This window comes from Uranotaenia lowii, chromosome 1 (assembly GCF_029784155.1).
Source record: "Uranotaenia lowii strain MFRU-FL chromosome 1, ASM2978415v1, whole genome shotgun sequence".
Taxonomy (NCBI): Eukaryota; Metazoa; Arthropoda; class Insecta; order Diptera; family Culicidae; genus Uranotaenia; species Uranotaenia lowii.
The window spans coordinates 97,486,630-97,501,254 of record NC_073691.1 but is presented as its reverse complement, the minus strand read 5'-3'; the positions used below and the strand labels follow the sequence as shown (position 1 = coordinate 97,501,254).

The 14,625-nt window shown below is 36.1% G+C and overlaps 1 protein-coding gene across 1 annotated transcript in view; it reads left to right on the top strand.

Annotated features, from left to right (window-relative positions):
• LOC129754899 (homeobox protein slou) overlaps positions 1-4,011 on the top strand; it is a 46,296-nt gene extending 42,285 nt beyond the window's left edge. Inside the window, exons 3-5 of the mRNA XM_055751165.1 lie at positions 1,503-1,668; positions 3,281-3,404; positions 3,474-4,011. Of these exons, the coding sequence (XP_055607140.1) occupies positions 1,503-1,668; positions 3,281-3,404; positions 3,474-3,689 (506 nt within the window). The 3' untranslated portion in view covers positions 3,690-4,011. The remainder of the gene's footprint in view (positions 1-1,502; positions 1,669-3,280; positions 3,405-3,473) is intronic.
• The last annotated feature ends 10,614 nt before the right edge of the window (positions 4,012-14,625 follow it).

The following is a 14,625-nucleotide window of genomic DNA, read 5'->3' as shown; positions in this document are numbered from 1 at the left end:
TATATCACTTATAAAGAGCGTGCAGAATGTGGCCTTCTACTCTCCGACTTCCAAGGACATGGTCCGATTCACGCGATAAACAGTCGCTAGATGGGCGAGAAGCAAACTAGTCCCTATCTCTTTTGTGTAGGCATCTTGCCGATATACCGTGAACAGTGTACAGTACTACTGCAATTTTTAAGTCAATTGAATTAAAAAAATAAGAGCTATTACACATACATTTTTTTCAAAAGTCGTTAAATACAACCCAAAAAAGACTGCTAAAAAATTTTTATGGTTCGTACTGTAGAAGTTATACAAAAGTGAACTTAAAAATGAACCCTGATAAAAACCATCATAAACTGATAAAAAAACGAACTTATCACAGAGCGTGTTTTAAGTTCGAAATTCTAAATAATTTTGCTGCAGGCTTTCATAATGTTGGACTTTATATTTATCGATTAGTTGCTGTACACAAGTTTTCCATAGAAAATAAAAGTAATCATAAAATGTTAAGAATGTGTTGATTGCGTTAACAAATCCGTTCAAAGCATATCCAACAAAAATTAACATCGCGACATTTCTATGCGAAACGCTCATCATCCAGCCATACAAGACAAGAAAACATCTTCAACAACAACATCTCAATTTCAAAATACCAACAACAAATCACCGGAGGCATAAATTCCAAAGACCCGTGGCAAAGAAAAGTAGGCGACGACGACGCCTTTCGCTTTCGAAACCGGAAGGAAATGCTCATAACTTTGTCAACAGTTTCGTGTCTTGTTTTGTCCCATTAACCCTTTCCCTCTTTCGTCCCGCCAAACAATAATCACTTCAGGCTTACTTCGATGAGAATGTTGTTTGCACGTTACCACTTGGTCGTTACCACATCGCACGGCATCCAAAGTTGCTCCTCTCTAACTCTAATGTTTGGCTGGGCTAGAAGAATTGATATGTTTGCTCAATGATAATAAACTACAGTAGGCAGCCACTTGGGGAGTCTACTACACATCGTAGATTTGAAGGGAAAATTTACGGCACTTTTCCGATGAACTCCATTGATGTCGCGTCTCTATTCAGGGGACATGAAGACAACAATCCACGCGAATACGCGCGAAAATGATAACGACGACGGCGATGAAATCGTAAAATAATTGCCATAAATAATAATCTTTTCAAAGCTGGCGTAGCAAACGACAAGGTTCGGAACTCTGGTAGGTTTTGCTGCCGTTCGGTTCGGTGTATCCGCGTCGCGACTCACCCAACAGACGGCAGACGATGACGACGACGGAACACAGGGGCCTTATTATGAACTTACCGACCAAACCCAACAAATGATGGTAGGACAATTATTGTCGCACGCTGAGCCGTACAGATGATGCCGATGAGCTGCCACGCGCTGTTGAAGCGTGAAATTAATTAATGATCTGTTTACTGATTTTTCTTTTCCGTTCTTTTCGTTGCCCGCTTTTGGAACGCTGGAAATGCTACCGTGGAACATGAACACACATACACAACAGTCAAGGACCTGGACGATATGGATCAGGGTGACGAGATGGGCGATGACACCATGGGCAGCGATATGGATGACCACGATGCGAGTGAAACTGACTCGAAAAAGGACGGAACGAGCAGTAGATCCGGCGATGGAAAATCTTCACAGGGGAATAGCTCGAAACCACGAAGGTAGGTGGCGTTTAATTCGGTATAATCAAATTTTTCAAACAATTGGTACAAATTTGATTGATAAAATTGAAGAGGTTGTATTCTAGGCACGAACACAAAATTCGTTGAATTACGATACGACTGCCTATTTTTCGTCGTCTTTTAAGAACATTATGCGACACATTCCTGTTGCATAACTAAAGGCGAATAAAATATACATAAAAGCGGAGATGCAAGTTCTGTAGTTAAGATGAAATGATACAGATTCAGATTTCAGATTCAGATTTCAGGTTCAGATTTCAGATTCAGATTTCAGATTCAGATTTCAGATTCAGATTTCAGATTCAGATTTCAGATTCAGATTTCAGATTCAGATTTCAGATTCAGATTTCAGATTCAGATTTCAGATTCAGATTTCAGATTCAGATTTCAGATTCAGATTTCAGATTCAGATTTCAGATTCAGATTTCAGATTCAGATTTCAGATTCAGATTTCAGATTCAGATTTCAGATTCAGATTTCAGATTCAGATTTCAGATTCAGATTCCAGATTCAGATTTCAGATTCAGATTTCAGATTCAGATTTCAGATTCAGATTTCAGATTCAGATTTCAGATTCAGATTTCAGATTCAGATTTCAGATTCAGATTTCAGATTCAGATTTCAGATTCAGATTTCAGATTCAGATTTCAGATTCAGATTTCAGATTCAGATTTCAGATTCAGATTTCAGATTCAGATTTCAGATTCAGATTTCAGATTCAGATTTCAGATTCAGATTTCAGATTCAGATTTCAGATTCAGATTTCAGATTCAGATTTCAGATTCAGATTTCAGATTCAGATTTCAGATTCAGATTTCAGATTCAGATTTCAGATTCAGATTTCAGATTCAGATTTCAGATTCAGATTTCAGATTCAGATTTCAGATTCAGATTTCAGATTCAGATTTCAGATTCAGATTTCAGATTCAGATTTCAGATTCAGATTTCAGATTCAGATTTCAGATTCAGATTTCAGATTCAGATTTCAGATTCAGATTTCAGATTCAGATTTCAGATTCAGATTTCAGATTCAGATTTCAGATTCAGATTTCAGATTCAGATTTCAGATTCAGATTTCAGATTCAGATTTCAGATTCAGATTTCAGATTCAGATTTCAGATTCAGATTCCAGATTCAGATTTCAGATTCAGATTTCAGATTCAGATTCCAGATTCAGATTTCAGATTCAGATTTCAGATTCAGATTTCAGATTCAGATTTCAGATTCAGATTTCAGATTCAGATTTCAGATTCAGATTTCAGATTCAGATTTCAGATTCAGATTTCAGATTCAGATTTCAGATTCAGATTTCAGATTCAGATTTCAGATTCAGATTTCAGATTCAGATTTCAGATTCAGATTTCAGATTCAGATTTCAGATTCAGATTTCAGATTCAGATTTCAGATTCAGATTTCAGATTCAGATTTCAGATTTAGATTCAGATTTCAGTTTCAGATGTCTAGCCTAGATTACTCGTAAAATCCCATATTTATCATTTTTTAGATTAAAGAAAAATTGAAATTAAAATTTGTTTTTTTTTAACAACCATGATATTTATAATAATAATGATTTTTTGTTTTTTTTTTCCAGAGCCCGGACGGCCTTCACGTATGAGCAGTTGGTTTCACTAGAGAATAAATTCAAAACTACCCGATACTTATCGGTTTGCGAGAGACTGAACCTAGCGCTAAGTTTAAGCCTTACCGAAACACAGGTTTGTCGTAATAACAACTACTAAGTCTAATCGAAGCGCCCTAATGCTCTGTCTGTGTTTCACCAACAGGTCAAGATCTGGTTTCAAAACCGTCGAACCAAGTGGAAGAAACAAAACCCCGGCATGGATGTCAACAGTCCAACGGTTCCGCCCCCGAGTGGTGGCTCTTTCGGACCTGGCTCGTACGCCAGCAGCCTTCTGTATCCGCATGCCGTTCCTTATCCCCCGTATGGTCCGTACTTTCATCCCCTCGGTGGTCATCATTTAGGGCATTCACATTCGTAAAGAATCGGAAACAGTGCTTCTACTGCGAAACTTAGTTTTTGTTATCTCCATTAGCAAGGAACGGTCGGGTTGTGCAAGAAATTTGCGATATTCAGGCTTTTATCAGTCTAAAAAATGAAATCAAAATTACCAAATCAGTACTAAGAAATTTAAGGTGAAGCATTCTTATGTATAAAGTAGACGCTAGTTAAAATATCAGTTAAATAAGTAGATAAAATTAGTAAGAGGTATTTGAGCAAGTAGGTAAGTATCAGTGATATTGCAATCACGCGAATGTATTATATGTAAATATGCAGAATATTGATACCGGAAACATGAAACTTCTGGCTGATATACGAAAATAAAAGATTCGATAATTCAAATAATTTGATTAATTTTGTAGATATATCACAAACTTTTAGTATAAATATCACAAACTAAACTATACCCAACAGAGACTGATGTTTAAAATTGAGGTTCACTACAAAGTTTTTCAAATTCGGGTGGACATTATACACTTTTTTCCATATCAATTCAATAAACTTTTATTATAATCCTTTTGGCTGAAATTTGAATTTGATCTAAAAAAGGCATGCTCGGGCTCACATTAAATATTAATCAAAATGAGTCGTTCCATTTTTCGAAACTCTAGAAGTTTTGTATTCATCATTACAAGAAATATGTCCCATGTTTGGCCTTGTAAGCTTTGTAAGTTTTGTTATTAAAACTTCAATTGAGATTATTTTCTGCTTTTCATAGTATTGAAAAATTATAGTTGTGAGGTTTGTATTAAGAGAAATTTTAAATGATTTACCTTGTATGTTGTCCTATCTCGAAAAACATAAGTTTTAAGAAGATTGAATAAATTTGGCCTTATATTTTTTTGATCTACAATTGATAAAAATGTTTTTTTATCTTTCCTATCCTCCATCTTTTCCATCTGGCATCACAAATCGTCCAGTCATGTTCCCAAGCCCCTGTGTTTATGCAATTTTTTTTTTCAAATTGTCAACTATCAAGTGAATATCATCCAAACTCAATTATAAGAAAAGCATTCAAAATTGCAACAATGGTTAAAATCGGTCATTATTTAACGAAACGGCATGCATTTCACATTGAGTGTTCTGGTCGGACATTTAGTCGCCTCATTAAAACAGTTGAATATCACCCTTAAAAAAGTTAGCCAATTTTTGAAGCCTAATAACTTTTTTATCTTAACTTTTATTGAAATGCAACCTTCGGATGAAATATTTACCATAGTTTAGGCTTTAAGAAATCGGTCGAAGGAGACAACAGTTATTGACGAAAAACTGGTTTTTCTTGTTCCTCTCGAACAAAATGTCTCAAAATCCCATACGAACTTCAGGCTCGTTGAGCGACCCCTTCCCGTGGTCCAATTTGGCCCAAATTTGGCATGAGATCTTGTACTAGGCCCAGGATCAATTTTAGCCTGCAGCGTATAACTTTAAAAGTCGGGTCATTTGGGGCAGTCTAATGCAGGCTAACTAATTCAGCGGACCATCATATCTAACAAATTTTTGCAAACATTGAGAAATGAGCTGTTCATTTGACAAGCTTGGAAATAAAGATAGAGCACTCAGAACTCTTTCTAAACATCTTAGCGTTTTCAGAAGAACCTGAAAACAATTGATTGAATCAATAAGCATTTTTCATAACCATAATAAAACAGTTATAAAACTAGCTGCATATTAAATGCAACCATAATAAAACTTTCAAATGCTAGTTGGTTAAATCTTTGTTCCTGAGGCATTCAAGGGTCCTGTCTAAAAGGTGATACGGTCAAAGTTTGGTCAAGGGAAAACGCGTGTAAATCGGTGAAATCGTTTATTTAAAAAATCAAATAAAATTTATTTTTCAAGTTTAATTAGTATAAAATTCAGTAAAAATATTCAGTTAGGCTTCCGCTTTTGAAATTCCACGCTCAACCCCTGTCATCAGATTTTGTACAGCCACCTTGTCCACCTTCTTCACCGCAGAAAGCCAGTTTGCCTTGAACTGCTGCTCGTCCTCAGCAGTTTTTTTGGTATTCTTTAAGTTCCGCTTGGCAATAGCCCAGTATTTCTCAATTGGGCGGAGCTCTGGCGTGTTGGGAGGGTTCTTTTCCTTGGGAACTACCTGCACGTTGTTGGCGGCGTACCACTCCATGGCCTTTCTACCGTAATAACACGATGCCAAATCCGGCCAAAACAGTACGGAACAACCGTGTTTCTTCAGGAAAGGCAGCAGACGTTTATTCAAACACTCTTTCACGTAAATTTCTTGGTTGACAGCCCCGGAAGCTATGAAAATGCTGCTTTTCAAGCCACAGGTACAGATGGCTTGCCAAACCATATATTTCTTCGCGAACATTGACAGTTTCATGTGCTTGAAAATATTTGCTACCTTTCCCCTTCCTTTTGGCTGTATAAAACTCCTGTCCAAGAAGCTGCTTGTAGTCGCTTTGACGTAGGTTTCGTCGTCCATTACCACGCAGTCAAACTTCGTCAGCATCGTCGTGTACAGCCTCCGGGATCGCTCTTTAGCCGTCGTATTTTGTTTATCATCGCGATTTGGAGTCACTACCTTCTTGTAAGTCGATAGTCAGGCTCGTTTTTTGGCTCGATGCACGGTTGTAGACCCAGCTTATTTGCGGCATCTCGGAGAGAGAGGTTAGGGTTTCGCTTGAAACTACCGGCCACTCTCTTTATCGTCTCAGCGGCTTCCGGTTTTCGATTTCCCCCCGATCCAAACTTCCTGGCTGTCGACAAACGTTCCCCAAACACTTTAATTACATTTGTAACGGTTGATTTGGCAATTTTGACCGTATCACCCTTTAGTGGCAGATAAGTCAGTGTATTATATACGATAATACGAGTGAAGTAAGAGCAGCATACTATCTGCAAAATTTAGATCTGGCGACAAAAAAAAAGGTCACGGCCTACGAAGATCGCTATCCAGACTTTTCCAGACATTTTTCGAAAATCTTCCAACTTTTATGCAAAACAGTTAGCAACTCAGCCCACAATATGGGTATTACTTTAAAGCGATCAATTTTTATTTTATTTTTTTAAATAGACAATCGAAGTTCGAAAAAATGGTGGGTTTTCCCTACTCAAATTTGCAAAACTTTAAAATTAGTTCAAAGTCTTCCATGAAAATTATCAAGTGCATTTTAAGATCCTTATTACGATAAAGTTATAAAAAATCAAACGTTTATACAAACCACAGTTATTTATTGGCATTTTATTATATCGAGTTAACAATCATCAATTGATGTAAATTGTTCTACATAAGAATTGAATATGGTAAACCGGTTGGATACAAATCATGACAATCAGTTGAACACTCAATAACTACCAGCTAGACCTTTTAAAAGCTGATTTTTTCTTCGTTTATGCACGTTTTAGCTTCAAGATGACATTGCATTCCCCAGCTAACATGAAATCGTAATAGAAATGATAATCCAAATCGAATATTAAGACGTTTTCAATGACCATCGTAAACAAGCTGGTATTGAATGATTTTATATCATTCATTTACGACAAGCTTTGCCCAAAAAACGTTGAATCGGAGAGCAGTTTAGTCAATTCGTAAATATGTCTCCAAAAAGTTGAGAATATGCTAAATCGTCATTTACGATTTAAGTGAACTGATTTACGATAAATGGGCGGTCCTTCAATTGACACTCCATCCGGTCTCCTACTTTGACCGGTTCGTAAAAAAGAAAATCTCATAGAGCTATAGCGTGGATCATATCAACTGATGAGTTGGCATCGTGGTAAGATATCGGACAACTAACTCGGGGGACTGGAGTTCAAATCTCGGTCGAGGTTTTTTTTTTTGTTTATTTTGCTTTTTGTGGGAAAATCGAATCGTTGGAATCTTGTCATTGTAGATATATCGCCTCCACTTTTGTAGCTATATGCTATTTTGGTAACTTTAATACAATCTTTTCATCTGGTATATTTTTTTGAATAATTCTGTTGTTCCTGTGTTATAACTTCATAAATGTTTGCTGGGTCATTATTAAAATGAGAAAAAAAAAACATAATTCAATCTTCAAAGGATCAAAAAATGCCAGAACATAATGAAACAGAGATCTTACAACTCAATTTAAATGAAATTGGAATTCATTTTAGTTCTAAAACGTGTTTTTCTGTGCAATTTCTGCCATTCGCTTATGAATTTTCGATACGTTCGTTTTTGTGACATCACAAAAAAAATCCGATATGGCTCTCGACACTACCTTATTTAAATATTCCTTACTTTCTGACGCCATCTTGAAATCAAAGATGGCGGCTTCCACTGAACTTTATATAGTAAAGCTTGGCAGTATTGTGTGAAACGGCTTAACTAGAAGAACCAGACCCTGTTTGTTTTTGGCAACACTCCCGAACATTTTGTGTTGTCAAATTCGAATGTTGCCTAAATTGAACGACTTTTTTCTCATCTTTTTATTCACTTAGTACTGCATTAAAACTACTATTTTTAATTTTAGTCAATTTTTAGTATTTTTTTACCATGTTTCTGATGCATTCAACATTTTTCTTGTTTTGTTTATAGTTTTTGTTTTATTTGCCATATTTGCTATTTATGTTATGGGGATTTTTTTTTATTATCTGACAATTTGCGCCGGGGGTCTTCAGATTTTCCCCAAAATTGAAAATTTGGTTTATTTTTGCGACTTAAAAACACATGTATTTTTTCAGATTTCTAACATTTTTATTTTTTGAGTTAGCTTCGGTTAGATTTTTTTGTAATTAAAAAATAACCATTTTTCAAAGCTACATAACTCTGTTGTTTCTCAACGGAAATTATAAAATAGCACATCAAAATGCATTGAAATTTTATCAGCTTTCCAAATAAAATAGTTGAAAAAAATTGAATAATGACCTTCAACATGAAAAGTTGTAAATAAACTTAAAATGGCGTCTAAAAGTACCGTCTGCACCACCGAATATTTTGCAAAAAATACCATTGTATAGCTCGATTCATGATGCAACTTTCATCTGAAGACACCAAAGTGGGCCATTAACACCTTGAAGAGTTATGAAAGAAATAATGACAATAAATCTCTTTTTTTGCATCGAGAACAAACAATGGTCGAACAACTGCACTCGCATATGGAGATAGCAAGCACTTCTAACAACATGGAAACAAAAGAACTTACCAAAGCAGGTAAAAACACTGCAGAAAAAATGACTTTAAATTTTAACCAAAATTCTTAGTATCGTATTTTTAATGTGATATAACTAATAATGGGAATGTTGCTTTTACAACCTGGTCATATACTATATAACTTATTAACTTTTCGATCAAAGATCATTGTGAAACATAATCAATGCCAATAGTAGAAGGTTCAGTCCCTGTGTTTGGAATCACAAAAATGTGATTAAAAAATGAAATATAGACGTGCTTTACATAGTTTTTATATCGGGAGCTAAGCACTGGACACCAAAATTCTTTCCCATTGATCAATAAAGTATGAGAAAGTGGCACAAATGTTGTAGAAATAATCGAAGAGCTGAGTATGGCCAGCTCAGGCTGTAAAATGATGAAAATATGATACTTACACCGTATTCGTTTTCTACATTCGTCCAGTTTTAAGGTTTACCATACTAGAACAAACATAATTCGTTGTCAGTGTTTTGCTACCTCGATCGCTCACACACGAATCTTCAGTGTTCCACCGTCCATTTTAATCAAATCTGGGGAATTTCGGATGCAAAACTTAGCGCATAAACTTCTAAAAATGACAGTAAAATGTGCATAACTCGTTGTGACCTGGTGCAAAACTGGGTATAACTAAACGAATACGTTATTAGATTTTTGGATATAACATGAAGTCAGTTAAGCTGCAACAATCTACCGCCCCTTCTTTTATAACAGTCCCATTTACAAAAATAAGCAGGTTTTTCTGTTTTGGAATATATTTTTAAATTGTGACCACCACTTTCAGCATAAAAGAAAATCGTTTCTAGGTTGTCATAATTAATCGTTAGACCTGAAATTTTCGAAATTGGGTTATTGGTAAGGTCGAGAGCACCATTTTTATTCATTATGTGACTGTTAATCGACAATATTTGAAACCTTTTTCAAATCTACTAGCATAACAGTCCCATACAGAATATATTTTTCTCGCCAAGCTACTATCTAAGACTTGAATTTGATCATTTTTGAACTTCTAAATGCAATTGTCAGAAAAAGAAACATACTTTTGGAAAAATATCGTGATTTGCACATTGTAAGTTGAATCTTTTTACGATTTTTGATTGCATCCGATAGTTTTTCGCTCAGGAAGTCATTCCTAAGAAAGGCAGACCAGCCTTCGAAAACTAGTGTGCATCATTCGACATCAAGTGAGTTAAAAAAATGTTTGAATGATTCAAAGCAATAAACCAAAGACTATTTCGCCGAAAGAAGCATTGAAAAGTAACCAAATCCGTGGTATTTCACATATGGGACTGTTATTCAGGTATATTTCATATAAAAATATAGCGAATTGATTTTTTTTTCGAAATTTCTAGAACAAAACCTCTTTTTTTAGTGTTTTATTTTGAAGCCCTATGTTGACCTAAAATGACGAAAATTCATATGGGACTGTTATGCAATTAGGAGCAGTCTGAAAAGGACGAAAAAATAGTGTTTTTTACCTGCTTTGATGAGTTCTTTTGTTTCCATGTTGTTAGAAGTGCTTGCTATCTCCATATGTAAGTGCAGTTGTTCGACCATTGTTTGTTTTCGATGCAAAAAAAGAGATTTATTGTCATTATTTCTTTCATAACTCTTCAAGGTGTTAATGGCCCACTTTGGTGTCTTCAGATGAAAGTTGCATCATGAATTGAGCTATACAATGGTATTTTTTGCAAAATATTCGGTGGTGCAGACGGTACATTTAGACGCCATTTTAAGTTTATTTACAACTTTTCATGTTCAAGGTCATTATTTAATTTTTGTCAACTATTTTATTTGGAAAGTTGATAAAATTTCAATGCATTTTGATGTGCTATTTTATAATTTCCGTTAAGAAACAACAGAGTTATGTAGCTTTGAAAAATGGTTATTTTTTAATTACAAAAAAATCTAACCGAAGTTAACTCGAAAAATAAAAATGTTAGAAATCTGAAAAAATACATGTGTTTTTAAGTCGCAAAAATGAACCAAATTTTCAATTTTGGGGAATATCTAAAGACCCCCGGCGCAAACCCGTCAGATAATAAAAAAAAATCCCCTTATGTATTGGTCCTATTATAGCGAAAACTATACGGTCATATTTTTTCTGTAAACCGTTCGATTTTGGCATGTTGCCTACTACATGTTGAATGTAGTGGTCTTGGATGGCGTCAAGCAACAATTTCTTTCCTACTAATTGGGTCCTTTTACTACTCATATTGTAGTGATATTCACACAGCGGTAATTTGAAGTTTTCAAGGATTTTTATAAATTTTTTTTAAATTTTAACTCAAAACCAACACACATAACTGATCAAAAATTTGTGAAAATGGGAATACCTTTTCAAATATGTGCAATTTAACATGAGCGTGTCCTGTTTTGACATCTTGATCGAGAACTGTCACTTAGTTTTATGGCGGTTTAATAATCTAGCACTGAGTGCTATTATCAAACATGCCAAAGAAAGCTTCAAACTTCTAAGTTTGTGTTCAATTGTAGGTTTTTTAGCATTCATTATTCTTTCAAAACAACTAAAATAGTGTATCTAATAAAAGCTTTTTTTGCGTTTTCAAAACTATCTGAAAACAAACGGAAACAAGAATATAAGCATTTTGCATGACTAACAAAACCGTCATAAAACTAGCTGCACAAAAAATGAGCTGCACAATAAAACCATAATAAAACTTCCTAATGCTAGATGGCTTAATCTGTGTTACTTGGGATGGCAACTTCAAGATGGCCAATAGCCACAGCCCGTGGTGTAGAGGATAACCTTAAAGTCTTCTAAGCCAACGGGCATGAGATCGAATCCCGGTCACGGCATACAAAGTACACTTTCTGTGGGTTGGGGAGTTAAGTGAAAAAGGAATCTCTCCGAGGAAACATCAATTTTCATTGAGATGCTATGTGTGTTTGTGTTCGTTTAAAAAAAATAGATGGAAGATTAATGATGAATGCATTTTGATAAATGAGGGTTTAGTAAACTGACGATATTTTAGAATACAAATTAAGGAAATTCGAAACACTGATGTCGCTCACAAGATTCGAGCAATTACTGATTTGTGTTTTTGTTTTTTTTACATTTACTTTTTCACTTTCATTCTTTTTAAAACTATTAGGAAATTTATGATGGTATTTTGTTCAATCAATAACATATTATCACATCTGAACATATAAACGCAAGCGAAACGGAGTTCGTTAGGGATCAGCTAGAATAATGTATTTCCAAACAAAAGATATTATGCTCTGGCTTCAAGAATCAGAACAAAATATTAACAGCAATTCGCCATTTTGCTCTCCACATCTGTGATGAGGTTTCCGTTATCCACTTGACTGTCATTTTAACAGATATACATGTAAATATTCAGTTGGGTCATCCAATTCATAACTTGATATAAATAGAAAGTCTCCATTCATTTTAGAACAACAACTTCATCCCCGAAAACCGAGCAATAGATGTTTGTATTGTTATTTTAGCCATACAGAATAATCCATTCAATTTTCGATTATAGCTCAGGCCGATAAATGGCTGCAGAATCTCAACCGCAAGCACGAGGGATTTGGCTCTGTATGGTGAACCAATTAAATTTTCTATTTGCATTCTTCTAATAGCACCATTTCAGCATAATTAACACAAAAGTTCGCCGTCGAAATTGAACCAAGCTTCCCTGGCCTGGCGCACTCGTTTGTTCGTCGTCGTCGTACTTACCTACTGGTAGGCCACACGAAACAAGATGGCCAATCACACACCGGTCGAAAAACGTTGGCATCGTGCTGCATACCTTCTGGCTGAATACAAGATAGGCTTGTGTAGTCGGTACATACGTTGTACAAGAACAACGTAAATTGAACAGCTTAATGAATAAACTTCGGCAGTCGCACAGACTCTAATTGGGATGAAAATGTACAATCAACCCGACCAGTCAGCAAGTGGCCATCATCCTCATCATCATCATCCGATCCGATCCGATCCGATGGACCTCCTTCGGGAAAAGCCTGAAAGCCGTGGTTCCAGAGCTTTATACAAACAACTGCTGCATGCATAGAGGTAAACCAGGCGTAACTCATACGGAAAATCATTATTTTACAGAGTTCATTAGAAAGTTGGCCACAGTCGCTGCGTGGTTACGCAGACAGCTTCTGGCCATCATACCCACTCTGTTTGAAGAAGTGAACAATGTTTGCTACATAGTGTGCGTACCGCTTGCTTGCCTGCCTGGCTGAATGCAGAATCCTAGAAGGCGGCACCATAATGATTAACTACTATTGCAATCTCAATAGCCGAGATTATTCGGACCATATCGAAAGGCCTCTTGGTTGCTGGGTAATACAGTGAATCTTCTTAAATAACAATTATGAGAATATAACAGTTTATATTCAAATAAGCTTTTAAAATGAACTAATGATTTTTTTTGGTTTTCTTCCTTCTGTTAAGTTTTCTATCTTATTTTCATCACTCTAAAAAAATTAACAATTTTTTGGAATATGACTCATAAGGAAAGGGTATGTAGAATGTTGCTTCTATGAGGATTTTGACTAAATATTACACAGCCCAAAAGTGTTGCGATATAACACTAAAAACGTACACATAACTTGAGTTGCAAAAGATCTCTAATATTACACTCCTTTGATGTGAAAAAAATCGATGTATAAAAATACATTGCATGCATGTATCGAGTAGACAAATTCGAGCTTCGATAATGATGCTTGTTTAGGGGAAGAACTAGCATCACTTGCTGAGTTACCACCCAACATAAGTTCTCCTCTCGCGATCTACTACTTTTACCAGTAGCTCAGTAGCAACAATACGATCGTTTTTCTATTGTAGTCATATTCACCACTAACCCTTAGTATCGTGCAATATACTGGGGAAGCGATAGTACACTATCGACTACGATCGCGCGCGTTTGCCAGCCATTGTGCACCGACCAAGAATTGCTAATAAACTTGTGCACCTAGAAAGTGTTTCAATAAAGTCGGTCGGTTTTATCATTTTAAGTCGCGTAGTGTTTCTAAATTGTGTCCGAAGGAACCGTCCCCACTTTCCGGTCAAATCCGGGTACATAATTTGGTCCTTCGAGCCGGATGACTGACCGGTGGACTTTTCAAAGTGTGGGACCAAAACGGACAATAGTGATCAAAGTTCAGTGACCTTCTAAACTGAACAAAGGGCATTGACCTCTTTGTGAAGACGCCTTATATTGACTTGGCGGGCTACTATTAGTGTCGGTGCACCATCGCGATCAACATCGCCATCGCGAATTCTAGCGCGCAACGTGGTATCGATCCTGACCAACGTAAAGTTTCTGGGAATTAGAAGTTGCTGTTTTTAGAGGCGAAACGAGTGCTGATCATCGCTTATCCAACGGACGGTTGGACGATCGGTCGACGGTTGGCAGCAACGAAGGCTGCCTCAAAGGTCATCGGTCAACTTCTGGAATAATCAATGCATGCAGAGAAACAATCGAGGTCGTAAGAAACGGATTCAGGTATTGCATGTTGGTCTGTGGTGTCGTCATGCATGAGACGTGCACCGAGTATGAAAAGTGGGTTTAAATGAACAAAATTAAAATCCGAGCTGTAATAAATTTTGGAATTTTTGATCAAATTTTCGCCAATTTATTGGTAAACTACAACACTCCCTGGGTTTTTTCCGCTGATTGACGATTGGTCTTTAGTTCTGCTGGTTTTGTTGGTTTTGTTGTTTTTTTTTTCTTGGTCGATTTCCCCTCGCTGTAGTCAACCATTTTTTTGCACTTGTCATATGTGGAACGGCGCGTCAATA